The sequence below is a fragment of the Mustela putorius genome, unplaced genomic scaffold (genome assembly GCF_011764305.1).
Source record: "Mustela putorius furo isolate JIRA1106 unplaced genomic scaffold, ASM1176430v1.1 tig00003875_pilon_pilon_pilon, whole genome shotgun sequence".
NCBI lineage: Eukaryota > Metazoa > Chordata > Mammalia > Carnivora > Mustelidae > Mustela > Mustela putorius.
The window spans coordinates 6,055,372-6,082,754 of NW_025422026.1; the positions used below are offsets into that span (position 1 = coordinate 6,055,372).

A 27,383-nucleotide genomic window follows, 5' to 3' on the forward strand; every position below is an offset into this window, starting at 1 on the left:
CTACGCAAGCGCCCCTCCAAATCCATTTTGGAAAGCATCCAAATCCATTCGAGGAGGTCAGCACTACCCTGATACTAAAACCAGATAAAGACGCTGCCAAAAAAGGAACCACATGCCAGTATCTCTGATGAGCATAGATGCAAAAATCCTCAACAAAATACTAGTGAACCGAATCCAACAACACATTAAAAGAAAAATCATTCACCACAATCAAGTGGGATTTATTCCCAGGATGCAGGGAGGGGTGGTTCAATATTTGCAGATCAATCCATGTGCTACATCACATCAGTACGAGAAAGGATAAAAACCATAGGATCATTTCAACAGATGCAGCAAAAGCACTTGACAGACTACAACGTCCACCCACAATAAAAACCCTCCACAAAAGTGGGTTCAGAGGGAACAAACCTCAACATAATGAAGGCTACAGATGATAACCCGCAGCCAACACCACACTCAACGGTGAGAAACTGAGAGCTGTCCCCCTAAGGTCAGGAACAAGGTGATGGTGTCCACTCTCCCCAGTTTTATTCAACACAGTACAGGAAATCTTGCCCCCAGCAATCAGACAACACAAAGAAATAAAATGCAGCCAAATTGGTAAGAAAGAAGTAAAACTGTCACTATATGCAGATGACATACTAGATACAGAAAACCCTAGAGACTGCAACCAAAGAAACTGCTAGAACTGATAAATGAATTCAGTAAAGTTGCAGGATGCAAAATCAAGGTACAGAAATCTGTTGCAGCTCTTCACACTCATAATAAAGTAGCGGGAAGAGAAATTAAGAAAATAATTCAAAATATCTAGGAATAAACCTAACCAAAGAGGTAAAAGGCTTGTAATCTGAAAATCACAAAACACTGATGAAAGACATGGAAGATGACACAAATGGAAAGACAGACTATGCTCACGGACTGGATGAGCAAATGTTAAAATGTCTGTTCCAGGGGCACCTGGGTGGCTCAGTGGGTTAAAGCCTCTGTCTTCAGCTCAGGTCATGATCTCAGGGTCCTGGGATCGAGCCCCGCATCGGGCTCTCTGCCCACCAGGGAGCCTGCTTTCCCCCCTCTCTCTGCCTGCCTCTCTGCCTACTTGTGATCTCTGTCAAATAAATAAAATCTTTAAAATAAATCTTTAAAATAAAATCTTTTTAAAAAATGGACTTGGAATAGTTTGAGAGCAATGGGTATTAACACTTCTTTAAATGTTCAGTTGAGGGCGCCTGGGTGGCTCAGGTCATGATCCCAGGGTCCTGGGATCGAGCCCCGCATCGGGCTCTCTGCTCAGCAGGGAGCCTGCTTCTCCCTCTCTCTCTGCCTGCCTCTCTGCCTACTTGTGATCTCTCTCTGTCAAATAAGTAAATAAAATCTTAAAAAAAAAAATGTTCAGGTGAGAGGAGCCTGGGTGGCTCAGTCAGTTAAGTGTCTGTCTCTAGATTTTTGCTCAGGGCATGATCTTGGGGTCCTGGGATCAGGCCCCGTGTCGGTCTCCCCACTCAGTGGGGAGTCTGCTTGATTCCCTCCCCCTTTGCCCTTCCCCCCGCTTGTGCTTTCTCCCTAAAATAAAATCTTTAAAAATAAATAAACATTTGGTAGAATTCACCTATGAAGCCATCTGGTGGTGAACTTTTGTTGGTTGGGAGTTTTTTTTGTTTTTTTTTTTTATAACCAATTTAGTTTCATTGCTGATAATTGGTTTGTTCAAATTTTCTATTCCCAGTTCAGTTTTGGGAGGTTATATTTCTAGGAATTTATCCATTTCTCCTAGGTTGTTCAGTTTGTTGGCATATCATTTTTCTTTTCTTTTCTTTCTTTATTTTTTTAAGATTTTATTTATTTATTTGTCAGAGAGAGAGGGAGAGCAAGCACAGGCAGGCAGAATGGCAGGCAGAGTCAGAGGGAGAAGCAGGCTCCCTGCAGAGCAAGGAGCCCATTGTGGGACTCGATCCCAGGACGCTGGGATCATGACCTGAGCCGAAGGCAGCTGCTTAACCAACTGAGCCACCCAGGTGTCCCTGGCATATCATTTTTCATAATATTTTTACAGTCCTTTGTATTTCTGTGCTGTTGGTTGTTATTTCGCTTTCATTTCTGATTTTGTTTGTGTCTTTCCTCTCTCGTTTCTTTTTATTTATTTTTTTTGATAGGATCGGCTAAAGCTTTATCAATTTCATTGATCTTTTCAAGGAACCAGCTTCTGGTTTCATTGATCTGTTCTGTGGTTTCTTTAGTTTCTATATCATTTATTTCTTCTCTAATTGTTCTTGTTTCCTTCCTTACGCTGTATTTGGGTTTTGTTTTTCTTTTTCTAGCTCCTTTAGGTATAAGGTTAGCTTTTTTTGAGATTCTTCTTGCTTCTTGAGGTCAGCCTGTGTTGCTATCAAACTTCCCTCTTAGAACCACTTTTGTTGCATCCCAAAGATTTTGGAGTGTCATGTTTTCAGTTTCCTTTGTCTCTGTGTATGTTTTGGTTTCCTCTTTGATTTCTCGGTTGACCCCTTCACTGCCTCGTAGCATGTTTAACATCATGTACTTGTGTTCTTTCCAGATTTTTTCTTGTGGTTGATTTCTGGTTTCACAGTGTTGTGGTCAGAGAGGGTGCACAGGATATGACTTTGATCTTTTTGAATTTGTTTTGCGTCCCAATATATGCTCTATTCTGGTGAGTGTTCCGTGTGTACTTCAATGTATATCCTGCTGATTTAGGATGGAATGTTCTGGATATGTTTGTAAGATCCGTCCTGGTCTAGTGTGTCATTCAGAGCCACTGTCTCCTTGTTGATTTTTCTGTTTGGATGATCTGTCCATGGATGTAAATGGCCTGGTAGAGTCTCCCACTATTATTGTATTAGTATCGATTGCATAAATATTACAGTTGTTCTATCGTCTATCTTATCTATCTCCAATTCTTGTTGGATTGTCCCCTTAACAATTGTATAGTGTCCTTTTTTGTTACGGGCTTTGTTTGAAATTCCATTTAGCCCCGTGTCAGTGCTGCTACCGGGCTGTCTTCACAGCCATTGCGTGATGGTCTCCATGCCCTCCCTTTCCATCTGCAGGCAACTTTCAGTCTGAAACGTGTCGTTTGTAGGCAGCACATAGATTGGTCTTATTTTTTTATGCATCCCATCACCCTATGTCTTTGTCCTTTGATTGGAGCCTTTAGTCCATTTACATTCCAAGTAATTACTGATCGCTATTGTACTTATTGCCATTTTGTTACTTATTTGTTGGTGGTTTTTTGTAGTTCCTCTTGGTTCCTTTATTCTCTTGCTCTCCCCGCACGGTTTGGTGGCTTTCTTTAATGATATACTTGGATTCCTTCCTCTTTATTTTTTGCATATCTGTTACTGATTTTTGATTTGCGGTTCCCAATACATTTGTGTATTATATTCTCTGCAGTTAGCATTCTATCTTCAGTTGAGGGCGGGTTGAGTTTGAACCCGTTCTTTACCTGCCTCCACAGTTTAGGTATAGGGTGCATAACTTTACATCCTCTGAAGAGTCTCTTCACTGAGTTTTACAAATAAACTTATTTTTACTGCTTTTGTGCTTGATACTTTTTAAACTCTTACTTAACAGTCTTTCCACGTTGAACATTTCTTGCAAGGCTGGTTTAGTGGCCATGAGCTCCTTTAGCTTTTGTTTGGGAAATTCATTATTACTCCTATTTTAGGAGGCCACTTTCTTCTGACCTGCAAAATTTCTGCTGAAAAATCCATGGTACGTAACTGTTTTCTCTTCCCTGCTTTTTTAAAAAAATTATTTATTTATTTATTTTTTTAAGATTTTATTTATTTGAGAGAGAGCGAGCAAGAGTGAGAGAAAACATGAGTTGGGGGAGAGGCAGAGGAAGAGGGAGAAGCAGGCTCTCCACTGAGTAGGGAACCAGATGGGGGGCTCGATCCTGGGACTCAGGGATCTTGACCTGAGCCGAAGGTGGATGCTTAACTGAGCCACCCAGGTGCTCCCCTTAACTTTTAAAAATTCTCTCTTTATCACTATTTTTTTGCCATTTTAATTACTAAATGTCTTAGTTTGGGCTTCCTTGGGTTAATTTTGTTGGGGGAGTTTCTGTACCTCCTGGATCTGGATCTTTTTCCTTCCCCAGATGATGGAAGTTTTCAGCTATTATTTCTTGAAATAAATTTTCTGCCCTCTTTTCTCCCTCCTCTTCTTCTGGATCCTTATAATGCAAAACTTACTACACTGGAGGGAGTCACTGAGTTCCCTAAGTCTCTTTTCATTTTGCATATTTTTTTTCCTCTCACCTGCTTGCCTTGATGACTTTCCATTACTCTGTCCTCCGTTCTTCTGCTGCTTCTTGTCTACTTATTCTCTCTAGTGTCTTTTCCATTTCATTTATTCTATTCTCTGACTGGTTCTTCTTTAATCTCTTTGTCGAGGGTCTCACTGATGTCTGTTAGTCTTTTCTCAAGTCCAGTGAGTATCTTTGTTATTTAAATTCTTTATTATTTAAATTTATTATTTATATTACATTGTTATATATATATTATATGTATGATATATACTATAATAATAATAAGCTATTAATTTGCTATTTATTATTTAAATTTAAATCTTTATTATTTAAATTCTCTATTCAGGCATGTTAGTTATCTCTGTTTCACTTTGGTCTTTTGCTGATTTTTGTCCTGTTCTTACATTTGGGACATATTCCTCTGTCTCCTCATTTTGTCTAACTCTGTGTCTGTTTCTCTGTGTTCAGAAAGTTAGCTACAGCTCCTGCTCTTGAAATCAGTGCCCTTATGATGAAGAGGTCCCATAGTGCCTGCAGTGCAGTGTCCCCTGTTGCCCAGAACCTGACCAAATGTCTGCCCCCAGCCCACTGATGGGACTGCAGTCTGCTGTGTGAGGTCACAGGTCCCTCTCCTTGGTGGCAAGAGTCACTTTGGAGTGGTGCTGCCTCCTGTCGGGGCTGTTTGCACACTGCCACGCTTGTGGCCCAGGTTTCGATGGGCTCCTCCAAGAGCAGATTAAAGGGGGCAGAGATGTGACCTCCACAGGGACAGGGCATCCAGTTTTAGTAAGGTTTGCGGACTGGTCCTCTGGTGACCGGAACCTGCCATCATGCCTGGGACCAACTGCAGGGTTGGAGAAGGCGGATCTGTAAAGCATGGGGCACAGAGTGTTTGCAAGGTTTGCGGCCTTCTTCTGGGGGAGGATTCCTGTCTTGCTGGGACTCCGGCAGGCCTGGTTGCAGGGGCCAGATCCACTTGAGCATGGTGGGGTGGGATGGGGCTCAGTGTGCATAAGTTGAGTAGTAAATGTTGGTGCTGCCTGGTTCCTGCAGATGGCCGAGCACTGATGCTGGGGGCAGCAGAGGGGGAGGGTGCCTTCCAGCTCCTCTGTTCCTGGAGGAGTCTCCCAGTGACCTCTGTCCCTCCAGAACACCTCCGAGATTAGTGAATTTCTCTCCCTCCTGTATGCACCAGGCATTTTTTCAAACCACTGCTTCTGTGCTGTATCTCCTTGGCTCATGTGTTGTGCTCTCTCTGTAAGGGCAGGGACTTAACTTCCTGCCACCCTCGGGGCTCTCCCCTGAGCTGAGCCTGCTGAATTTTATAGTTCCAGGCTCTAAATATGCTAGTTGCTAGTTGTAAGAACTCTGAAAATTTGCCCCCTCTGGTTTTCAAAGCCAAATGCTATGGTAGTTGTCTCCCGTGGTGGCTCCCTGGTGTAAGGGTTTCCCTCCCTTCTTTATTTCTTTGGCATCTGTCCCTCCCGTGGACAGTCCTATGGTCCACTTAGCTCCCCACACCTCCTCCGCCCTTCCCTCCCTTTTCGATGCATTTAGTTGTGGAGTTTGATCTGCCATCCTCGGGTCATTTTCTGGGTCTTTTGGACCAATGCAAATGTTACGTAGCTGTACCCTGGGATGAGGCGAGCCTAAGGTTCTGCCCCTCCCCAGTCTTCCCACACCTCTCCCGCAACTTCCTGTATCCATTCGGCTTTCGTTGCGGCCATCTAGCCAGGAATCACTGTCCACCCGCACTCATACCCTTCATCTTCCAGAAGCTCTGGACGGGATTTGGGGCAAGGAAACTGACAGCAGTTTGTAGAAGGTCTCCCCGACATTTTTCTTTAGTCTCTGTGGGCAGGGCTTTGGAAGATACAAATTTAAGGGGCAGAGAAAGCGTGCAAGTTTTCTTCTAGAAGTTTTGGGGTGATTGCTCTTTAAATTTTTGCCTTTGTGGGGGTGACTTGGTGGCTCAGTCAGTGAAGCGTCTGCCTTCTGCTCAGAGTCCTGGGATCGAGTCCCGCATCGGGCACCTTGCTCAGCCAGGAGTCTGCGTCTCCTTCTGCCCTGCCTGCTGCTACCCCTGCTTCTGTGCTCGCTCGCACTCTCTCTCTCTCTCAAAAATCTTTAAAAAAAATAATAAATTTTTCCTTTGTTTGGGGGCATGGGCCACATTGTCCATTTCCTCCTCAATTACCACAACGTCCTCCTCTTTATTCTGATCACCTCCTTAGAGAGTCCCTCTCTTAGCGTCTGAACCAGGCTTTGTCCCAAGCCCCGATGTCAACCGGAGGTGTCTCGTGCCCTCATCCTCATAACTTGCTTATTACTCTGCTCTCCCACTTTGTCCGCCAGCCTAGAAAGCAGTAGACTCTAATCCGTCCGTCTCTAATCTCAGCTCTTCTAACTCTAACTCAGGCCAAGGCCTCTAGCTGGGTCTCAGCGGCCACATGAACTGCCCACAGTCAAGGCCAGCCCACTGCACAGCCTTGCCTTCTGCTTCTCTACCCCAGCCCACAATCCCCTAAATCAGCCAGCATCTTCAGGGTGCCCCTGTCCTCACGTGGCCGTCTGTGAGTGTCTGACATAGGGGCTGCCCCTCCCCGCCACACACACACAGCTCTGTGACCAGCTCAGGATTTCCCCTGATGCCTTCTTCCCCAAGGTCCATTCCTTCGGTGGTAATCTCCTTGGGAGCTTCCCAGAGGTAACCTTAAATCGGTCCCCACATCTGGAGGGCAGAGAGAGACCAAAGAGGCAGCCACTCCAGGTTGGAAGGTGGCAGGTTTAATAAGCAAAGGGAATTTATTGACAAAGCTGATCTTCGGTGGATCCCCATGCCTACCTGCTACATCTTGAAAGTTTATCAAGAGGCCTTCACTGGGTTCCGTCTTAGGAACCGTGCAGCGTTCCCAGCTCCTCGTCACTGTCTCAAGACCATGTCTTTGGAGCCCCCTGTGAGAGCGGGAAAGGCAGGCAGAAACCACATTCCAAGGACAGGGTGAGGCGCCTCTGATCACCCAGGTCCAGCCCATGGGTCAACCAGTGATCACGTCTTTCGATGATCTTCCTCAGCACCTTTGGTCACAGTGGATGTGACCCACTGTCCGTTTTTCTGTGCATCCATTTGTCTTTCTCTTGTCTTTTTTCTGATGCTGCATTATCTCTTCATCCTGTTTTTTACCCTTCTGTGATCCCGTCCATCCGTCTGTCCAGCTGGCCATCCCTCTTTCCTTCCTAACTTTTCTCAGTTCCGGTGTCCGGGAGACACATAGTAGAAGGACCGGGAGTGCGGGCTCTGGAACTCAACTGCTTGGGTTTGAATCCCGCCTCTGCCTTTTACTAGCTGCGTGTCCTTGCTCGGGTTTCCTGACCTGTCGGTGCCTCAGTTTCCTAAGCTGTAAAGTAGGCATAATGGTAATCCTGCTTTTCCAGAGGAAGGTCAGGATCGCTTGATACAGAACACCCGCTGGGTGCCTGGGCCCTAGTTACCGTCAGACTGCCCCCCCATCGCCAGTCTGATGTCCTGGGTCTATGCACCCCCCCAGCCCCTGGGCATGTGTCCCCCTCTGTCCGCCCCTCTATCCCTTCCCCGGCCTTGGGTCCTGCCCATCCCGGTGGAGTGTCCGGCGGGGGGGTGGGCGGGCGGTGGCCCAGCGGAGGCTGTGTCGGTCCAGGTGCTGAAGGAGAGGAAGCAGGCGACGGAGCGGCTGGCGTCGCTGTCGGCGCAGCGCGAGAAGCGGCTGCAGGAGCTCGAGCGGCACGTGCAGCTCATGCGGCAACAGCAGGGGCAGCTGCAGCGGCGGCTGCGCGAGGAGACGGAGCAGAAGCGGCGCCTGGAGACCGAGATGAACAAGCGGCAGCACCGCGTCCAGGTCAGGCTCCCGGCAGGGGAAGCAGCCTACATCTGGGGGAGGCCCCCACCTCCTGCTCCCCTTGGGGCTGTGTGACCTCCTGAGCCGGTCGCTTGGCCTCCCTGAGTGTGTCCTCCAGCCTGGGGGAGGGCGGAGGCGGGCCGTGCGTGGAGTGGGGTCCCGTGAGATGCGGGGCGGCGAGCCTGTCCCCCCAGGGACTTTGGGGAGCCCAGGCAGCTCTTGGAGAGACCCGGCCTGCCCCCCACGGCCCCGCCGCTGAGCCTCTCGCCTGGTGCGTCCCCAGGAGCTGGAGCGAAGGCACGAGCAGCAGCAGAAGATCCTGAAGATCAAGACGGAAGAGATCGCGGCCTTCCAGCGGAAGCGGCGCAGCGGCAGCAACGGCTCCGTGGTCAGCCTGGAGCAGCAGCAGGTGGGGGGGCGCCGCGCCCATGGCGGGGAGTGGGGGAGCCGTTCTCCCTGCTCTGACCCTGGGCAGCCGCTCACCAGCCCCGTTCCAGAGCTGAGTTTCCCTCCCCGGGCCCCCCACCCTCCCACAGAAGATCGAGGAGCAGAAGAGGTGGCTGGATCAGGAGATGGAGAAGGTCCTGCAGCAGCGGCGGGCCCTGGAGGAGCTGGGGCAGGAGCTCCACAAGCGGGAGGCCATCCTGGCCAAGAAGGAGGCCCTGATGCAGGAGAAGACGGGGCTGGAGAGTAAACGCCTGCGGTCCAGCCAGGTGAGGTCCGGCCAGGTGAGGTCTGGCCAGGCGAGGTCCCACCAGGTGAGGTCCAGCTAGGCGAGGTCCTCCCAGGAGAGACCTGGCAGGGGGGTTTCTGCTAGGTGAGGTTCTGCCAGGTGAGATTCCAATAAGTGGCTCCTTCCAGTTGAGGTTCCTCCGCCAGCGGACGGTAATCCCGCCAGGTAAGGTCTAGACAGGTGAGCTGCTTCTGGGTGGCGTCCCTGCCAGGTCAGTCCCAGCCATGTGATGCTTGGTCCTACGGGACTACAGCCTGCCAGCCCCTGGGGCCTCGGGGGCGTCAGGGTGTTTATGCTGCAGGCTCTGATGTGCGGGTAGAAGACGCTGGTTGGGGCTATGCGGGCAGAACGAGGACTGGCAGGTGGAGAACCAGCCCTCCCTGGTGCTGGACGTGGAGAGACCCGGGCACGTGGCCCAGCCCGCCTCTCTCCACCCCGTGTCATGGCTTCCTCCTAAATAAGACCTTCTGAGCCAGTTTCCACCTCAGTCGAGTGGAGTCGAGCAGAAGCCCCATGTTGCCACGCAGATGGCAAGGGGGTGTCAAACACAGAACCAGAGCCTGGGCCAGGAGCCGGTGCTCCCGCAAGGTCCCCACAGGGCTTCCGACCCGTTGTTGCTGTCACAGAGCACTCTGGAGGCCAGGAGCTCTCAGGGCACTGCCGGATCGTCCAGAACTTCCCTGTGTTCGCAGAGTCCTCTCTTCCTCCCACGCTGGGCTCCTGGAAGGGCCTGCTTTCTTTCGGTCCATGCCGTCCTCTTTTTCCAGTATCTTTTCCCGTGCTTGTCTGTGTCCTGGGCCATCCCTGGGGGCCAGCCCCTCCTTCGAGGCCCCACTCCCTGAGCCCCCGCAGGACGGAGAGCCAGGCCTGCCCACTGAGCTCTTGAGGGAAGCTCCAGCAGCCTCCTTTGCCTCCCTGGGTGGGGCTGGGCCACTTGTGTCCACCCTCTCCCGGGTGGGTGGACGGGCCCGCCCCCTCCCTGACCCCTGGTGGTGCCGCCCCCAGGCCCTCAGCGAGGACATCGTGCGCGTGTCCAGCCGGCTGGAGCACCTGGAGAAGGAGCTGTCGGAGAAGAGCGGGCAGCTGCGGCAGGGCAGCGCCCAGAGCCAGCAGCGCCTGCGCGGGGAGATCGACGCCCTGCGCCAGGAGAAGGACTCGCTGCTGAAGCAGCGCCTGGACATCGACGGCAAGCTGAGGCGGGGCAGCCTGCTGTCGCCCGAGGTAAGCCCCGTGGCCGGGCTTCACTGGTCCCTCATCTGTCCGTGCTCCGCGGCCCTCCCCGGTGCTGGGCCCTGCTGCTCCCCAAATGTGTTTTTCCCGCCAGTGAGACCCAGAGGGGGGTGGTGGCTGGGGGGATGCTGGCCTGGCCCTGGTGCCAGCTCTGGCCGCCTGGGCTGGGACACGCGGGCCGGGGCCTTGAGGTTCCCACCCAGGAAGACCCCGGGTGCACCCCGCGTCCTGTGCAGTGTTAGCCGCATGTGTCGTGCCTGGGCTCCCTGGGTGGGAAGGAGTGTCAGCAGCACAGCCCCGCAGCAGGGAGAGCCTTGCTCAGCCCCGCAGACCCGCTGGTGCCTGCACGGCAGTCCCGCCACACCTGCCCTTCCGTGTAATGTTCTCGGCTTCCTGGTGTAGACAGCGGGAGAGGCAGGCAGTCTACTGCGGAAAGCGGCTTCTCAGAGTCCTGGCGGCCCCCTGGGGTCGAGGCTGGACCCCCCCCCCCCACCACCACCACCCTGGGGTCGAGGCTGCCATACGGGGCGGGGACTCTGTTCCTGACATGATGACTGCCTGCTTAGGACGAGGGGACATGCTGTCTCCTCTGTGGCCGGACGCTGGCATTGTCGGCTCAGGTCTGTCACTCGGGAAGTGGGTGCAAGAAGCCGGGCCTCCCTCTGCACACGGGCCTGTGTCCCATAGGAGGAGCGGACGCTGTTCCAGCTGGACGAGGCCATCGAGGCCCTGGACGCGGCCATTGAGTACAAGAACGAGGCCATCACGTGCCGCCAGCGGGTGCTGCGGGCTTCGGCCTCCTTGCTGTCCCAGTGTGAGATGAACCTCATGGCCAAGCTCAGCTACCTCTCGTCCTCAGAGACCAGAGCCCTGCTCTGCAAGTATTTTGACAAGGTGGGTCACTGGCTCCCAGCGTCGCCTTCTGGTGCTTGCTTGGAGGGGAGCGGCAGGGGCGTCTGATGGCAGCTGCAGAGAAGGCCCTGTTTCCTCCCAAGTGCGGGGACAGAATCAGGGCTAACTCGTCTCCAGGACTGCCTCAGACTCTCCTTCCTAAAGCCTTTCGTAGTGAAAGTAAGACCCAGTCCTCTCCTCACTTTGCCCCTGTCCATGGGTCCCTTCAGTGTACCCATTGGATCAGTGGTTCTCAGCAGGGAGGGTTTTGCCTCCAGGGGACATCTGGCCATGTCTGGAGAGGCTTCCAGTCACCACCGCAGTGCGGGTGGGGGTCTAGGGATGCCGCTGACTCCCCTACAACCTACCAGACAGGCACCTACAACCACACATTTTCTGCCTACCATGCCAGTAGTGCCAGGGTTGAGAAACCCTGGCCACAGGGAGATCCTGCCACTCGCTCTGTCTGGGCGCTTAGGAGCATGTGACAAGGGAGGAAGGAGGTTGAGGCAGGGACAGAAAATAATCTGGTTAAAAAAAGCGCAGACTCTTTTTTTGTCATTGGGCCATCATTGCCTAGAAGACTGTCCAGGTGTCCGAGGCCCTGTCTTGGCTCAGCAGGACCCCCTGGCGGTTTCCTGGTGACCTTCACCTTGGGGCAGCGGTGGCGGCGAGTTGGCTGAATCCCGGTCGCGTCTCCCCCTATCCCTCCCTCACCGTGGGCACTATCTGGGGAAGGGAGCCGCCAGGGCCAGGGGCCAAGCGTGTCTGGGTTTGGGACAGGTCGTGACGCTCCGGGAAGAGCAGCACCAGCAGCAGATTGCCTTCTCCGAGCTGGAGATGCAGCTGGAGGAGCAGCAGAGGCTGGTCTACTGGCTGGAGGTGGCGCTGGAGCGGCAGCGCCTGGAGATGGACCGCCAGCTGACCCTGCAGCAGAAGGAACACGAGCAGAGCGTGCAGCTGCTGCTGCAGCAGAGCCGAGGTGAGCGCCCCGCCGGCCCCGCCCACCCCGCTGGCCCCGCCCCCGCTGGCCCCACCCCCGCTGGCCCCACCCCGCCCGCGGCCCCTCACCCCTCCGGCTCGGGGTCTGTCCCCTGCAGATCACCTAGGGGAGGGCCTAGCAGACAGCAAGAGGCACTACGAGAGCCGGATTCAAGCCCTGGAGAAGGAGCTGGGCCGCCACATGTGGCTGAACCAGGAACTGAAGCAGAAACTCGGTAGCTGGAGCGCTGCCGGCCCGAGCAGGGGTAATTCTCCCCCGAACCACCGAGCGGCCCCCGTTTCCCCGCTTTTTGCCATGTCGGGTTGAGGCCTGCGGGGAGCTGGGAAACCGCGCTAACCTCAGGTTTTCATGGGCGGGTCACGCGTCGCTCACGGCCTCCGGCTCTGACAACAGCGCCCTCACGCCCAGTGCCAGGTGCGGAGAAGAGGACGCTGTGCCTGGAGAGTCGACCAGCCCCCGGGCCCGAAGACGAGCTCCCCGCCGCGCCCGAGCTGCTCCGGCCACAGCCCCTCCCTGACGGCGCCCCCCGCGCCCGGGAAGAGGTGCGGGACTTGGTCCGGGCCCCCCTCCCGCTGACTTGGAAACGGTCGAGTCTGTGCGGTGAGGAGCAGGGCTCGGTGGAGGAGGCGCGGCCGCGGGAGGCCCCCGAGCCCCTGGCAGGGCGGGTGCTCTCCGGTGCGGAGGTGGCTCTGCCCTGGAACTTCGGGGTCCTGGCCAAAGCCCGGCGGGACCTGCGCAGAGCCAGCCCAGGAATGATTGACGTCAGGAAAAACCCCCTGTAGGCTTGTGGGCAGAGGCCTGCCTTGGGGCGGGGGACGAACCTCTGAGCCCCTGCGCAGTTCCGCTGCCTGCCTCTGCTTCTGGGAAGGACAGTCTCGATTTCCCACCGCAGATCCAGGTCCTGATCTTGACCCCATTGGAGTCTGCAAATTCTGGCTACAGCCCAAATGAATGGGACTCAATTTTTTAAATATGCAGACTGATGCCCCCTTTTACCTTTGAGCTATGGTACCATATTGCCATCTTTTGGCTTGAGAGTTTGCAAAAGGCACTTCTGGCCTCGAGCCTACGTCTGTGTGCCTGTCTTTCTGGAGTTCAGCCAGAGCCAGACCCAGAACCGTCAGTGCCATCCAGGTAGGGTTTTAAATGGTCTTAGGTTTATGGTGGGAATGGGGAAGCTTTGCCTATTTTTAGAGTTTTGTAAAACCATTTTATAATAAATGAGTGTCTCTGAAAGGAGAAATAGGAGTTTGACTTGGTTTCACCTACAAGACAAGAGAATTTGATCTGAGGACATGACGGGCTTGAAAGCATGTCAGACCCCTGAACCAGGGCCAAGTGAGAGCTGTGCCCCCCCACCCCAACCTGTCCTGGGTTGCAGGGCTGACTTGGAGACGAGACACGGCACCAGCCACCACTGGAGCTCTGCCAGGGTAAGTCAAGCTGAGGCCTCGAGGTTTAAACAGAAAGGCACTGAATGCTGCATAGATGGAGAGGGTTTTATTAGGACGTGAGGAAGTTAAATTCATTCTCTGTCGGGCACAGCCTTCAGCTTTGACCCATCAGGAGCCCTTTCTCCCACTTCCCAAGTGAGGGGGTGGTTGCTGGACTGGTTTTGGTCTCCGAGACGTGAGGGCTAGAAGGGAAGCCTGCGCTGAGGTCCTGGTCTGCCTCCCCTAGCAAGGGGCAGGGCTGGGCGGCAGGCCTCCTGGGAGGGGGAGTAAAACCCGGAAGGGACTCTTGTGGGAATCACAGAGACCTGAGACCAGGCCCTGGTAGCTGCAGGCTCCTGGGGACCAGGCTGACTTCATCTTTTGGGCCTCCTCTGTTCAGAGCGCCCCGCTTCTTCCTGTTTCTGTGCAGCCAGCCCAGGGTGACGCGGGACAGAGTAGTCAGGTCCTGGCTCAGATGAATGGAGTTTCTGGGGTAAGAATTCCTCTATGACTGGAGGCCAGAATTCCTGAAACGGCCAGAGCAAACAGCTCTCCAAGCACTGGTCTGTCCTGGGAAGGTGGTGGCTCTGGTCAAGCCCAGTGGTGGGTGTCGTATGAAGTCCCCCCACCCAGTTGCATCCTAACTAGCTTATCAGCTTCTTCCGGGTGTAAGTTCTGCTGATGGGGCGTCTCCTGGAGAATGCTCGGCTGAAAGGAGATTCCTCGGCTGTCGGGGGGAGGACCTCTATGTCCTCATCTAGAACAAGACAGGGCATGCAGGACGTGAGCATGGAACAGAAAAGGGGCTTGAACGGGAGGGGATCCACATGCAGAGGATGTCCCCCCAGCCCTGCCTGCGGCTCACGTGCTGAGGAAGGGCAACCTGTGCTTTCTACTGGGCTGTGCCCTCACGCCAGCACGGGGCGGTGGCGGTTAGTGACTGAGAAAGCACAGTACCGTGGTCTGAATTCCTTCAGCTGTTTGTACATTTAAATTCTCGTCTTGGGGGCCGTGGCCTCCCGTGTTCCTCTACAGTTCTAGATGTTTCTCCCCTGGTAGTGCACTAAGCACCTGCAAGCCAGTCCCATCCCAGGTGGGGTTGAGGAAAGGGAATCCCCATGTCCAGACGCTGAGCACAACAGCCGGTCTCTAATCCTAATCTAATCACAGAGGTGTGACCCTCCCAGAGGTATGACTGCCAGTGCATCACCTGCCACCTGTGCTGCCCGACACACGCTCCTCAGGTGCCCGTGACTACACTGCACAGAGGTCACTCCTTCCAGAAGCTGTTTCACGACACACTGGAGTTCCAGCGGTGGAGTTTCTCTGGGACGAGCACAGGACCCCACAGGGACAAAGTCCTCTGTCCCAGCTCGGGCACTCCTTCCGACTCCTCCACGATCCCACTGTCTGGCAACCCTGAGCTACCTCTGGGGAGTCACCCGAAGGACCCACGTAAGTCTCCAGGACCCTCGCTTAACGAGTTACCTCTGGCTTCGTGATACTGTGAGGAAGGCGTCCTCCCTTGGAACAGCAGCGGAGAGTGGGTGAGAGCCTGCAGGCCGCTGGCTGAGAGGCAGCTGCGCAGCGCCCAGCCGGGTGGGGGCGTGGAAGCTATGGGAGGGGACAGGGTGAGCACGGTCCCGTGGTACCCCCAGACAAGGGAGCCTCCCGATGCCTCTGTGCCCAGCACCGCCAGCCGCAACCCCAGGGACACAGACTCACCTGGAAGGAACACCTCGTCGTCGCCCGCGGAGGGCAGGTGCTGCCCGCTCGCACGTGGAGATGGCTCCCTGCTCCTGCTAAGCTCTGCGTCTCCTCTCAGCTCCTCACAAGCTCTCTTGGCTGGAACCTCCGTTTCCTCCTTGGCAGGAAGGAGCCTCTTCCTGGAACCCAACCCGAACTGTCCCCAGGAGGCTTCCTCAGCCTGAGGCGCACAGTCCCTGGGAGGTGACTGGTCTGGCAGCCGGCACACCCCCTCAAGCTCAAAATCCCCCACAAGGGGCGTCCTGCTGCTGCTGAGTTCAAGGCCTCGCTCCCTTCTCTCCGGCTGGAGCAGGGACACGCCTGCAAGGTCAGTGCCGCCGCCCACCGCCCTCTTCCTCCGCGGCCAGTCTTTAATGGTGTCAGGAGTGGTCTTCCCGCTGTGCTTGGGAGACGGGGTCCAGGGAACACCGACGTCTGTTTGAAACGGAGAGGGGGTGCTAGAGGGGCAGCGGGTGGGGGTACAGGACTGGCAGATGTAGGTCTGTCCCCCGCTCTTGCCGGGGGTGCTATGTGAGGGGCGAAGGCAGGGGGGCGACACGTAGGTGGCTTCAGGTTTCCCCGAGGCCTTGGTGGCCCCAGACATGCTGAGTGCAGGGAGGGTGCTCTCCTCTCCCGGGGATGTCCCCTCCTGTCCCAGAGGCTCGGCTTCGGCTAGGGAGCTGGGGTCTATCTTTTTAATCCGCAGCTTGGGCAGGCCGGAAGCTTGCATCTCCAGCTCCACCTCATAGGCCTGGGGGCTGCCAGAGGCTCGGGAAGGCCGAGTCGGGGCTTGCGGGTTCTCCAGCTGCGTGGCGGCCTGGCGCTGCCTTCTGTCCGTGGTGCAGCGCAGGGCATAGGACAGGGCCAGGGGAGAGCTGGGCCCGCAGGAAGGTGGGGATGGAGCACTCCCGGGGTTGCACAGAGAAGGCTTCTCCTGGGCCACCACTGTCCTTGACGCCTCACCTTCTCCCGCTGGCATGACGTGGCCGGGCGTGCCGTCGCTGCTGTGGTGCTCTGCCTGGTCCAGGAGAGCGAGCTCGTCGGGGTCACTCATGACAAGAGGAGAGGACATACACCAGTCACTCCTGTAGCCCGTCCCAGAATAACTGTGTCTTTCCGGGGAAGGCTGAGGAGAGAGGGTCACTTCCTTCTGGTTCTTTCTAGTGTCTGTGAGGGCAGCTGGGTTGCCAGCTGTGGGAATCCTAGGCACAGCTGAGGTGCTCGGGTCCAGGTTAGGGGTCTCTCTCTGCCTTTTTCCAATTTTGGAAGGGGGCCGAGGGGGCACGGGGTCAGACTGGGTTATCTGTGAGATTCGGGGGGGAGTGGAAGGAACAGGACAGGAGAGAGACAAGGCTCCAGTGGGTGCTTTCAGGGGCTCTTCCCAGTCCAGTTCTTCAGGGGGAGGAGAGTCTATCGAAAATTCCCGAAATGGACTCTTGGAAATCTCACCTAAGGGAGAGGTCAAAAGTTTTTCTAGAGAAAGAGGTGGGGGAGAAGTCAGATTCGTGCTCCTCGGTGTCTTGGAGACTGAGAGGGCTTCATCCTTCCATTTCTGCATGAGTGCCTCTGCCTGAGGAGGACTCTCCTCAGGGACATGGGGATGATAGTGTGTTGGCTCCGGAGCGGCTTCCTGTAGCGCCCCCGAGGCTGCTGCTCTGGGAGGCGTTATCAGGGCAGACCCGACGGGAGTCAGACTCTCACTCCTGATCAGGGCTTCCGGGCCGGAGGGGCTCTCGGGACTGGAAGTCAGTGAAGGTGGCCAAGAACTCAGAAATCCAGGTGATTGACCCCTTGGCCTTTTGGGAGTTCTTGGCGTCTTCTTTTCGAGAGGAGAGGTTCCTCCTTTTGCCAGGGATTGTCCTTTCCGAGGAGTGACTTTGGGTTCAGACGGTGAGCCCCAGCTATGTGAGGAGTCTTTTAAGGACTCCTTAAAAATGACCTGTTTCGCAGGAGTCACCTCCGTCGGGGGCTTCTGCCGACTTTCAGGGGTGCGCAGTGGCATGCGTGGGGAATGAGGGAACCTTCTTGGTGTAGCTTTAGAAGAGCTTGGAGATTTCTGGTTCCTCTTCTTAGGAGTCTACAAAGAGATGCTTATTTCAGTGCCTAAATACCATAATAACCTGTACTCGCTGTTGAGTATTTTAGTCCTCTCTAAAATAGAAAGGCAGATGGGAGATATCTGGGCAGCCGACAGAATGACCATAAGCTGGCTTTCCAACAGTGACACGTTTCCGATTCCAGCCATGACCCAGATTTCACTTGGCTACTTTTTCTAGCGCCAAACACGGAGTCTAATCTTGGGTCTGGGACAAAAAAAGTTTTCATCACGTGCACAGGCCAGCTAAACCAGGCTTTGTCTCTAACGACATATCCCTCCACTGCTCACAGATACCTTTCTCTTCAAGGAGACAGCTCCTTCCGATCTCTGACTTGGTCTCCCTCTGCTGTTCACCTGCGTTCAACATGTGCCCGCCACGCCCCCACTATGTGCCAGGCCCCATGCAGGTGTGGGACGGAGGGTGGAGCGTCGAATATACAGACATAAGGTATAGACAACAGCTCAGGGAGGAGATCTCCCTCCCTCCCTTTCTGCAAAACACAGTGACACACTCCCCACAGGTAGAGATCAGACACCTCTTGTTTCTACAACCTTATCTGATTATCTCAAGGGAATCCTGGTCGACTGGGCATTTCACGTTCAATGAGGCACAGCCAGAGAAAACACGGTGCTGCCAGTGCACAGGCAGGGCCGTGCATGGGACAATGTGGGAGCACAAGAGCGGGCCGGCTGTCCAACCCAGCTCGCAGGAAAGGGGACAGGAACAGGGAGTCAGGTCTTTAAGAATGGGTGTCAGAGGTAGAGGCCGAAGGTGGGGAAGTGGGGAAGAGGGAACTCTTGTGCCTACACTGAACAGCAGCAGCTGCGTGCACTCTGATGTTGTTGGGAAAGTGGATTATTGGTTGGGGGGGGGCGGTGCAATGGCAGCCCACAGAGGCCCATGCTTGTCTGGGGAGTACTGAACCTGGCCCTAGAGATCAGTGGTCTTCAGAAGACCCATCCCCAGAACTTTGTCCTCCCCCTACCTCTAAGCAGTTTATTGGGTTTCCAAACAAATATTTTTTTTAATACGAGAGTTCCATTTTAGGAAAACCTAAAACCTTGCTTGAACAAAGAATGGTAGAGCTTTAAGCGTAGTGTTGCGGTGTGAAAGATCACTCTGGCCTCTGGGGGCAGGATGGACGTGAGAGGGAAAAGGAATGCAGGCAGGAACTGCACAGGAGGGAGAAGAGGGAATGAATTATGAAATTCAGTCTATAAATAAAAGTGGCAGGACGGACTGCTTGGCTCTGTCCCAGAACAGGGAGCAGTCCAGAGTGACTGGATCGGGCAGGCGATGTAAGGGAAACAGAGGACTCACCCCTGTGCATTTCAGAAAGATGTATACGTAGCGTATGATAAAAATGGTGGGTGACCCCAACAGACTGGAGGAGAGCACTTCTATTTTCTCCCCCCGCCCCAGCAACAGCCCCAGCCAGACTGCTGCCTCATGCCCCCACGTACCCAATGATCATTCATCTCGATCAACCCCACCACCCCTAAAGAGCGAGTAGTAGTGACAGATCACCTGCTTACTTGTTCATCCCTGACAGACTCAGTGGGTTTTCTGGGCCATGTCTCTGTTTTCCCCTCAAGACCACACTTTTTTAAACATTGAAGAAATATTATACCTGATAAGCTGTGGGTATCTCAGAGCCTGGTGGGTTTCTTGAAGATCTCTGAATTCGAGCTGAACCCTTCTCTGAGGGACTGACCATCTCGGACAATGCCCCGAAAAGCAGCCTCTTGGGAGAATGAATACTTTGGTTTGGAGAATTTTCTCTTTGGCCTGCAAGTCAAAAACAGTGAGTCTTTCTCAGCTCCTGCCCTCCCGATACTAAGAGAACAGCCAGTCCCTACAAGATGACAGTTTGACAGTGTTTTAGAGCAAGTGGGAGTGGGGAGGGATCCCACCTAGTTACGCCAGCATCTACAGTTATGGCTGCCATCTTGAATTTTAATAAGCTGGTGAATGAACTTCAGCTCTTATATGTTAGGCAAGTAAAACTATTTGTAAATATAAAAGCACATGACTGAGATTCCAGACTAATGGATAAAAGCATGAAGGCCAAACCTGTATCACCTTCTAGCTAGGACATCTGAGTGTAGAATGTGAGCACAGGTAGAAATAATGGGTAATTCCTGTTGAATGGATAATTACCCCGTAAGGATAGTGTGGATGACCAGCTGTAATAATCCAGAGAGAGGACACTGTTAACAAAGGTCCTGGATTGTTCGTCATCCTGAACCTCTCATGGACATACCTGTTCTACTGCTCTAGCGTCAAGCAAGAAAATGTCGAATTTTGTACTTTTCCCAAAAACACTTCCTGCCAAGTAGGCCTAGACTTCTGAAGGCAGATGAACAAGCATCTTACCTGACTTTTCTTGCTGGAATGAGTGAACTCTTTGCACACTTCGAGACGTTGGCTGAGATCCAGAATAGAAGGAACCAGAATTTGTCCTGCTGAATGACAACTGTTTGATTCGAGGACTTCGTCTCAAGCTTACTTCTGCAAAACCAGAATCCCAGTTAGTATCCAGGGAGAAATGCAAGCTTTGTACGTTTTCCTACGTATGTAATACCACATACAAGATGGAAATTTGACAAAGATGGAGACTTCTGAAGTGTCGTAACAAAGCTACAGAGGGTATGATATATGGCCCCAAATGGTACAAAAAAAACCATTGAGCCACTAGACTGTCACCCTCACAAGTCTCAACTGCCAGCCTTTTAACCACAATGTTGGGTGGGGGGGAAAAAAAGGCTTTGTATAGTGTGACTTTTGTAAATTTTTAAAATTTAAAAATTGCAGTTTTCTTATTTATGTTACATACATTTGTACAGAAATGGCACCTGTAAGAAAATTATTAAAACTAAAATGTAGGGGCGCCTGGGTGGCTCAGTGGGTTAAACCTCTGCCTTCGGCTCAGGTCATGATCTCAGGGTCCTGGGATCGAGTGCCGCATTGGACTCTCTGCTCTGCAGGGAGCCTGCTTCCTCCTCTCTCTCTGCCTGCCTTTTCACCTACTTCTGATCTCTGTCTGTCAAATAAATAAATAAAAGATCTTAAAAAAAAAAAAACTAAACTAAAATGTTAAACAGTATTTCTAAGTGGTGGGATTACGAAGTGACTGTTAAAATTTTGCTTCTGTTTTCTGATTTTTATACAATAAGCAAATTACTTGAATCATTAAAAAAGGTTTTTTTTTTCTTATCACTTTTTTTTTTTCTTAAAAATCTTATTTCTAAGTAATCTCTACACCCAACATGGGGCTTGAACTCACAGTCCCGAGATCAAGAGCCACACACTCTGCCCACGGAGCCAGCCAGGTGACCGCACATGCACTTTTAAAATAAACCACAGCTCTTTGTATTACACAGTGGTCGGCCTGTACCCTGAATTCCATTTCTACTGTAGAAAAAGATTTCTCCAGGAGTCCCCTTGGTAAATTCTGTGTAAGAGACCATTTACTAATAAATATTTACTGATCTATACTGTGGACTCAGAGCTGTCACAACATCTGTAAAATATCTTGGGATATGCTAAGCGACAGACAACTCAAGTACAGAAAGGTTTTCACAGAAACTAGTTGAAATGCAACACAGAAGAGGGGCTCCTGGGTAGTTCAGCTGGTTAGGCATCTGACTCTTGATTTCAGCTCGGGTCTTGATCTCAGGGTCGTGAGTTCAAGCCCCGTGTGCGACGCAAAACAAATGGAGGCAATACCGTCTGCTCCTTTTTCTGGGGACTCTTCAACAACTTCAATATCAGGACCAGGGTCAGACGACCTTAAGGAGTAACAAGTGCAAGGGTTATTCAGTATCCCTCGTTATCACTCATGTTCAGTGCACATTAGAGACCCAGCCCCTCACCTCCCACAGAGGAAGGACCACAGGGTTTGATACCGCCAGTGTCGGCATGCTCGCGCACTGCACGGTCCAAAGTAAAATATTTAGGACGCTTTTTTGGAAAGCAGTTTTACAATATATAAAAACTAATTAGAAATATGTATGCCTTCTAACCCACCAATTTCACCTCTTGCAATTCGTCCTACAGATTCTTACACAAGTATGTTAAATCTGTACACAAATAATTCTAGACGAAGCCTTCCTGGGGCTCCCCATTGTTCCTGTGAAGGGCAGCTAAAAACCCAGGACGTTATACATAAAATGAACTATAGACTAAAAGGTAGTGAAAAGAGGCAGACTGGCTGGGGACCTCAAGATCCCAGGAGAGACAGGACAGTGAGCTCCTGGAGTTACCTTTTTGCTTCATAGCTCCCAGACTGGGTGCTGGGGGGACGGCAGCCCAAATACATCGACAGGTACAAACACTGCCCTTCAAGCCAGTTCTCGCAGCTAAAGAAGCAGGAAAGGGCAGCCTAGCAGGACGAACTTTCAGACACTAACTGCTGTGGAAAACTGTGGCCCAACCACACCCACAGGCCAAGTTGAGATCCTAGACTTCCAGCCTTGCCCAGCAGCCGTGACTCCCTCCATCCAATGATGAGTGGTTTTAAAAATGTTGAATACGTACTTGATAGAAGGCTGCAAAGCGCCTGGGCATGTAAGCGTGCGCGGACACACACACACACACACACACACACGAACTATGGACACCACAGATAAATCTCAAAATAATTATGCCAAGTGAAAGAAGGAAAAGTACATTCTGTGTGGTTCTCCAGTCCTCAAAGAATTCACAGAGTGCTCAACACTTTGGTTATAAGCAAGACAGTTAAGACGTGAGTCACAGGAGGCTTGTGGAGATGGACAACAAGCCCACAAGACCATTAGCAAGGCCAAGGCAGCGCACAAAGCAGCTGGACAAGGATATTACTCACCTGCCCTTTATTTGTCTATGAAGGAGCCTTCTGGACACTTGCTTATGTACGGGGGTCTCAGCCACACTCCTCGTCAGCAGTCTGTGATAACCTAAGATGTAAACAGCACAAATGTCATTTAACCTTATCAAAAAGCAGCAGCAAGCCCCAGGGGGGCAGTTTGAACTTAGGTATGGCTTACTACTCATGCTGGAGTGGTTTTTGTTTGCACTTAATGGTTTCTGGGCTAATGTCTGACCAACCCCAGGACTCGATTTAACATGGTAACAATAGTTTATCAGCATTACAGACTAAATAATAAGCCAATGTAAAATACTATAAAATTCTTCTCTAATAAACAATCCTGAAAAACAAAGCAAAAACACTTATTAGAGCTAATATATTCACTCATCAGTGGTTCTTATATTTATGATTAAATGAACTAAAGTATACAAAAATGCTGATATGCCACACAGCTTTAAGGTATTTAATAATAAGATCCAGCCAGCTGGCATAAATTTCCACAGTAAAGTATACAACTAAGCTGCTCATGGGAGGTCAAGTTTAAAGGGAGTTAAAAGTGGCTAGGAAGTGGGATGCCTGGGTGGCTCAGTCAGTTGTGCATCTGCCTTTGGCTCAGGTCATGATCCTAGGGTCTTGGGATCAAATCCCATAATGGGCTTCCTGCTCAGGGAGGGAGCCTGCTTCTCCCTCTGCCTGCCCCTCCCCTGCTTATGCGCTCTCCCTGTCTCTTTGACAAATAAAAATCTTAAAAAAAAAAAAAAAAAAAAAAAAGATTCTCTCTCTCCCTTAAAAAGAAAAACAGTGACTCAGAAGAGAAAGGATATCAGCTGGAACCATAAGGACCTCTAGAAATAACTCTCCTCCATAAAAGGAATGAGAACACTGGGCAAAAATGGGCAAAATCAGTTTCAGAACACTGGAAATTAACCGGTTTATAACAATCTGTGGAGTATTTATGCAAGAAGAAACACTGAATCCTAGTAACAGCAAGCTTCACAGAATTTTATCTTGCCTGGGTCCTGACCCCCCTCTCCCCTGCCCTGTAGCCTTGAGAACCAACAGTCTGCAACCACACTGCAAACCAACAGCGTGGGGGTCTGTGAATGGGCTGAACAGGACCGAGGCTCTTCCAAAGTACCACTCCCAGCTATCATCATCTGACCTGTCTGGCAGCTTCCTGCAAAACCCCACGCATGAGGGTGGTCTCTGTTGGACCTCGGAACTCCCTCTGTCCAGGGAGCACTGACTGAAACCAATGGGTAGTGACCATAAACGTTACAGCTGCCAGAGGGAGTGGTAACAGCGGGGGCCAACATGCTAACCAGGAGTTTAAAAGGGAACACTGGGGAAGGAGACGTCTACAGGGGCCTTTGCAAAACTCCAATATACTCCTGGGAACCTCAAATTCCATGCAATGTAGGGGCGTGTGTGTGCCCTGGAGAAACCTCTGAGGCCTGAGCTATCAACCGCGACTAACCTCAAGGCCTCCAGCACTCAGCCAGGCGGCTTACGTTTCTCTCTTAGGGTTTGAGCCCAGGCTCCTAGGACCCTCGACAAAGGCTGATAAACTTACTGGTTCCAGGCACTGAAGGAAATCGGTCTGATCACCAGCGAGACCACTAAGCTAACTGAGCAGACGTCAGCGGCCACACAGGACAGAATACAGGCTTTAAAGAATTAGTTCAGGAAAGTCACCCAGCAAACAATGGCACCAACTGTAACAACCAACCCTGGCTGGGAGGGGCAGGTCTGTCAGAACTGCCTTATTATGTCAGTTGTCAATAAAACATGAGACATGCAAGAAGCAAGAGAGTTTGGTTCAGGTGCAGGGAAAGAGAAAAACCAGTCAGTGGCAGCAGTCCGTAAGGAATTCCAAACGCTGAATTTGTTAGACCAAGACTCTAAATTAACTGAAATATGTTCAAGGACCTAAAAACACCACATTCAAAGAACCAAAGGGAAGTAGGAGACTGAGGACTTGCCCCAAAGGCAGCATCAATAAAAAGACAGAAATCCTAAAAAAAGAAACAAGCAGAAATTGTAAAGCTGAGAAATGAAAATATTAGAATGGCTTAGCCACAGATATGAGGTAGGAGAAGAGTCAACAAATTTGAAGGTGGCTTAATTTAAATTATCCAGTCTGAGGGGCAGAAAAAGGATAAGAAGAAACTGTCTCAGACACCTTCAAGTGCAACATCCACATAAGAGGAAGCCCAAGAGAAGAGAGAGAAGCACAAAGAACTTCTGAAGAAATATGGGCTGAAAACTTCCCAACTTTGATGAAAGACATTACACATCCATGAACCTCACTAACCCAAGTAGGATAAAGTCAAAGAGAGCCACACTTAACAAATCCTAATCAAACTGTCAGAAGTCAGAGAGGGTCTTGAAAGGAGCCCAAGATCAGGGAATTCCTCAAGTACAAAGGAACCTCTAGAGAGGCTACAGCTGGTTTCTCACCAGAAAGGAAGGACAAAAACACTGTGATGATGTACTCCAGGGGCTGAAAAGACTTCACCAAGAATTCTCTATCCAGCAAAGTTATTGTTCAAAATGAAGGAAATTAGCACATACCCAGATTAAAACAAATTCCCCCCAAAAAACACAACAGAGAATTTTTAAGTAGAAGAACTGCCCCACTAGAGGGAGTCTTTTAGACTGAAAGGGCACTCAAGGGGAGAGGAATCTGTGGGAAGAATTAGCACCAAGGAAGGAACTACATAAAAAAATAATATAATGCACAACACAAAAGCATTTTTTGTTTGTAACTGTTTTTCTCCTAGGAGTTAAAAGATAAAGCAATAATTATAAATTGGTGTCGATGGGGAGCCTGGGTGGCTCAGTCCAGTAAGGTGTCCAACTCTGGATTGCGGCTCGGGTCTCAATCCCAGGGTCCTGAGTTTGAGCCCTGTGTTGGGACACCACACTGGGTTGTGGGGCCTACTTTAAAAAAATAAATACAAATGAAAAATAAATTGGTGTTGATGGGCATACAACGTACAAAGATGTAATGTGTATAACAGTATAGCACGAAAGAGGGAGTAGGAAACAGAACTGAATTTATAGGAGCAAAGTCTTAGAATGCTACTGAAATCAAACTGGTATTAATCTGAATGAGGCCGTTATAGGATATTAATCATAATCGGGAAATAGGGGTGATGTTCCACAAACTAGTGCCATAGAAGCTCTTGGGGTTGGTCTCTCCACCAAAAACAACTAGTAAGCTGGGGGGAGATATGATCAGAAGCAAGTATTTTGGAACTATGGAACCCAACTGGCCACTTGTAACAATAAGGGAAATGCTTTATATGAAAGGGAGATGCTGATTTTCGGGAAGGGAATGCCATGCATGGAGAGCTATGATCTCCTTTCCTCAGCCCTGCTGCAGTGGTGGGGAGAGGCCCACATTCTGGGAGCAGCTGGCTGGTGGTAGAGCAGACAGACAGTGGGGACTCTGTCCTCCAAACTTGGGGTTGTGTGCTTTGTGGACTCCTGAGTGCAGACAACTGCCTTGGTTTTCGACCTCTCAGGATGCAACAGCTTTCCCTCAATGCACCCTAGGAAGACTTTTTTTTTTAAAGATTTTATTTATTTATTTGACAGAGATCACAAACAGGCAGAGAGACAGGCAGAGAGAGAGGGGGAAGCAGGCTCCCCGATGAGCAGAGAACCTGATGTGGGGCTCAATGCCAGACCTTGGGATCATAACTTGAGCCGAAAGCAGAGGCTTTAACCCACTGAGCCACCTAGGTGCCCCTACCCTGGGAAGATTTTTAAGATTTTTATTTATTTTGAGAGAGAGAGAGAGAAAGAACGTATGCAAGTGAGAGAGAGACACTCAAGTGGATTTCACGTGGAGCACAGAGGCCGACTCAGGGCTCCATCTCACAACCCTGAGATCATGACCTGAGCTGAAATCAAGAGTTGGACATTTAGCCAGCCAAGCTACCCAGGCACCTCATCCCTGGGAAGATTTAAAGAGACAAGAATACCTTTTTGTTTTTCCCTTTTTGGAGTCAGACATTTAAGGAAATCTTTGTCCGGTCACTGATTAACCACAGATAGAAACTTTCGTGACCACACACAACATGGAATAATATATGCCTTACAAAAAGTTTGGAAAACAGACAGAGCTGATGCCCTCAATATGTCAAAAAAAAAAAAAAAAAACAACAAACCAACTGTTAGGGACATCAAATCAAGTTTGCTTTCTTCTTAAAGATTTTATGTATTTATTTGTCAAAGAGAGAGACACACGCAGAGAGAGCACAGGCAGGGGGAGAGGCAGGCAGAGGGAGAAGCAGGCTCCCTGCTGAGCAAGGAGCCAATGAGGGACTCGATCCCAGGGTCCTGGGATCATGGCCTGAGCTGATGGCAGATGCTTAACCAACTGAGCCAACCAGGCATCCCCAAATCAAGTTTTCTAAATATGCTAATGAGCTCAAGAAAATAATGAAGAAGTAAATGAAATCAGGAAAACAATGTATGACAAAATGAAAATATCAATAAAGTGATAAAAATTATTAAAAGAGGGATGTCTGGGTGGCTCAGGTCAGAGTCCACCCAGAGTCCTAGGATCAATTTCCATATCGGGTTCCTTGTTCAGCAGGGAGCCTGCTGCTCCCCCTGGCTTATGCTCTTTACTCTCTGACAAATAAATAAAATCTTCTTAAAAAAATTATTAAAAGAAACCAAATCTGAAACTATTCCAAAAAATAAAACAGGAAGAAAATTCCTAAATTTATTCAACAAGGCCAGCATTATCCTGATACTAAAACCAAAGACACTACAGAAAACTACAGGCCAGTATGGCCTGACTCGATGAGCATAGAGACAAAAATCCTCAACAAAATATTAGCAAACTGAATCCAGGAATATATTAAAAAAATATTCACCACAATCAAGTTGGATTTATTCCAAAGAAGCAAGGGTGATTCAATATTTGCTAATCAATGTGATCTATCACAGAAACAAGAGAAAACACAAACCAAATGATCCTCCCAAGAGATACAGAAAAAGCATTTGACAAACTACAGCATCCACTTATAATAAAAACTCTCAGCAAAATAGGTTTAGAGGGAACATACCTCAAGGTAGTAAAGCCATAGATGAAAAGTCCCCACAGCTAACCTCATACTCAATGGTGAGAAACAGAGCTTTTCCCCAAGATCAAGAGTGTCTACTCTCAACTGCTTTTAGTCAACACAGCGCTGGAAGTCCTAGCTGCAGCAATCAGACAAGACATAAAAGGCATCCAAAT

The 27,383-nt window shown here is 50.9% G+C and overlaps 2 protein-coding genes across 5 annotated transcripts in view; one reads left to right on the plus strand and one right to left on the minus strand.

Annotated features, from left to right (window-relative positions):
- The window catches only part of KIF7 (kinesin family member 7), a 28,780-nt gene extending 13,838 nt beyond the window's left edge, over positions 1 to 14,942 (plus strand). For 2 of the 3 annotated variants that reach the window (XM_045067171.1, XM_045067170.1), the window contains exons 12-19: positions 7,942 to 8,139; positions 8,423 to 8,548; positions 8,676 to 8,852; positions 9,878 to 10,093; positions 10,790 to 10,996; positions 11,777 to 11,975; positions 12,094 to 12,240; positions 12,405 to 13,239. In XM_045067171.1, coding sequence (XP_044923106.1) covers positions 7,942 to 8,139; positions 8,423 to 8,548; positions 8,676 to 8,852; positions 9,878 to 10,093; positions 10,790 to 10,996; positions 11,777 to 11,975; positions 12,094 to 12,240; positions 12,405 to 12,778 — 1,644 coding nt within the window. In that variant the 3' untranslated portion in view covers positions 12,779 to 13,239. Of the gene's footprint in view, positions 1 to 7,941; positions 8,140 to 8,422; positions 8,549 to 8,675; positions 8,853 to 9,877; positions 10,094 to 10,789; positions 10,997 to 11,776; positions 11,976 to 12,093; positions 12,241 to 12,404; positions 13,240 to 13,377; positions 13,430 to 14,599 lie in introns of those variants that run through there. The other variant, XM_045067172.1, reaches the window with a different exon arrangement.
- Positions 13,482 to 27,383, minus strand: part of TICRR (TOPBP1 interacting checkpoint and replication regulator) — a 43,165-nt gene continuing 29,263 nt past the window's right edge. Inside the window, exons 16-22 of one of the 2 annotated variants that reach the window (XM_004763751.3) lie at positions 22,121 to 22,211; positions 21,004 to 21,065; positions 19,651 to 19,785; positions 18,905 to 19,062; positions 15,155 to 17,252; positions 14,918 to 15,043; positions 13,482 to 14,186 (exon numbers count right to left, since the gene is read on the minus strand). In XM_004763751.3, coding sequence (XP_004763808.1) covers positions 14,074 to 14,186; positions 14,918 to 15,043; positions 15,155 to 17,252; positions 18,905 to 19,062; positions 19,651 to 19,785; positions 21,004 to 21,065; positions 22,121 to 22,211 — 2,783 coding nt within the window. In that variant the 3' untranslated portion in view covers positions 13,482 to 14,073. Of the gene's footprint in view, positions 14,187 to 14,917; positions 17,253 to 18,904; positions 19,063 to 19,650; positions 19,786 to 21,003; positions 21,066 to 22,120; positions 22,212 to 27,383 lie in introns of both variants that reach the window. The other variant, XM_004763750.3, reaches the window with a different exon arrangement.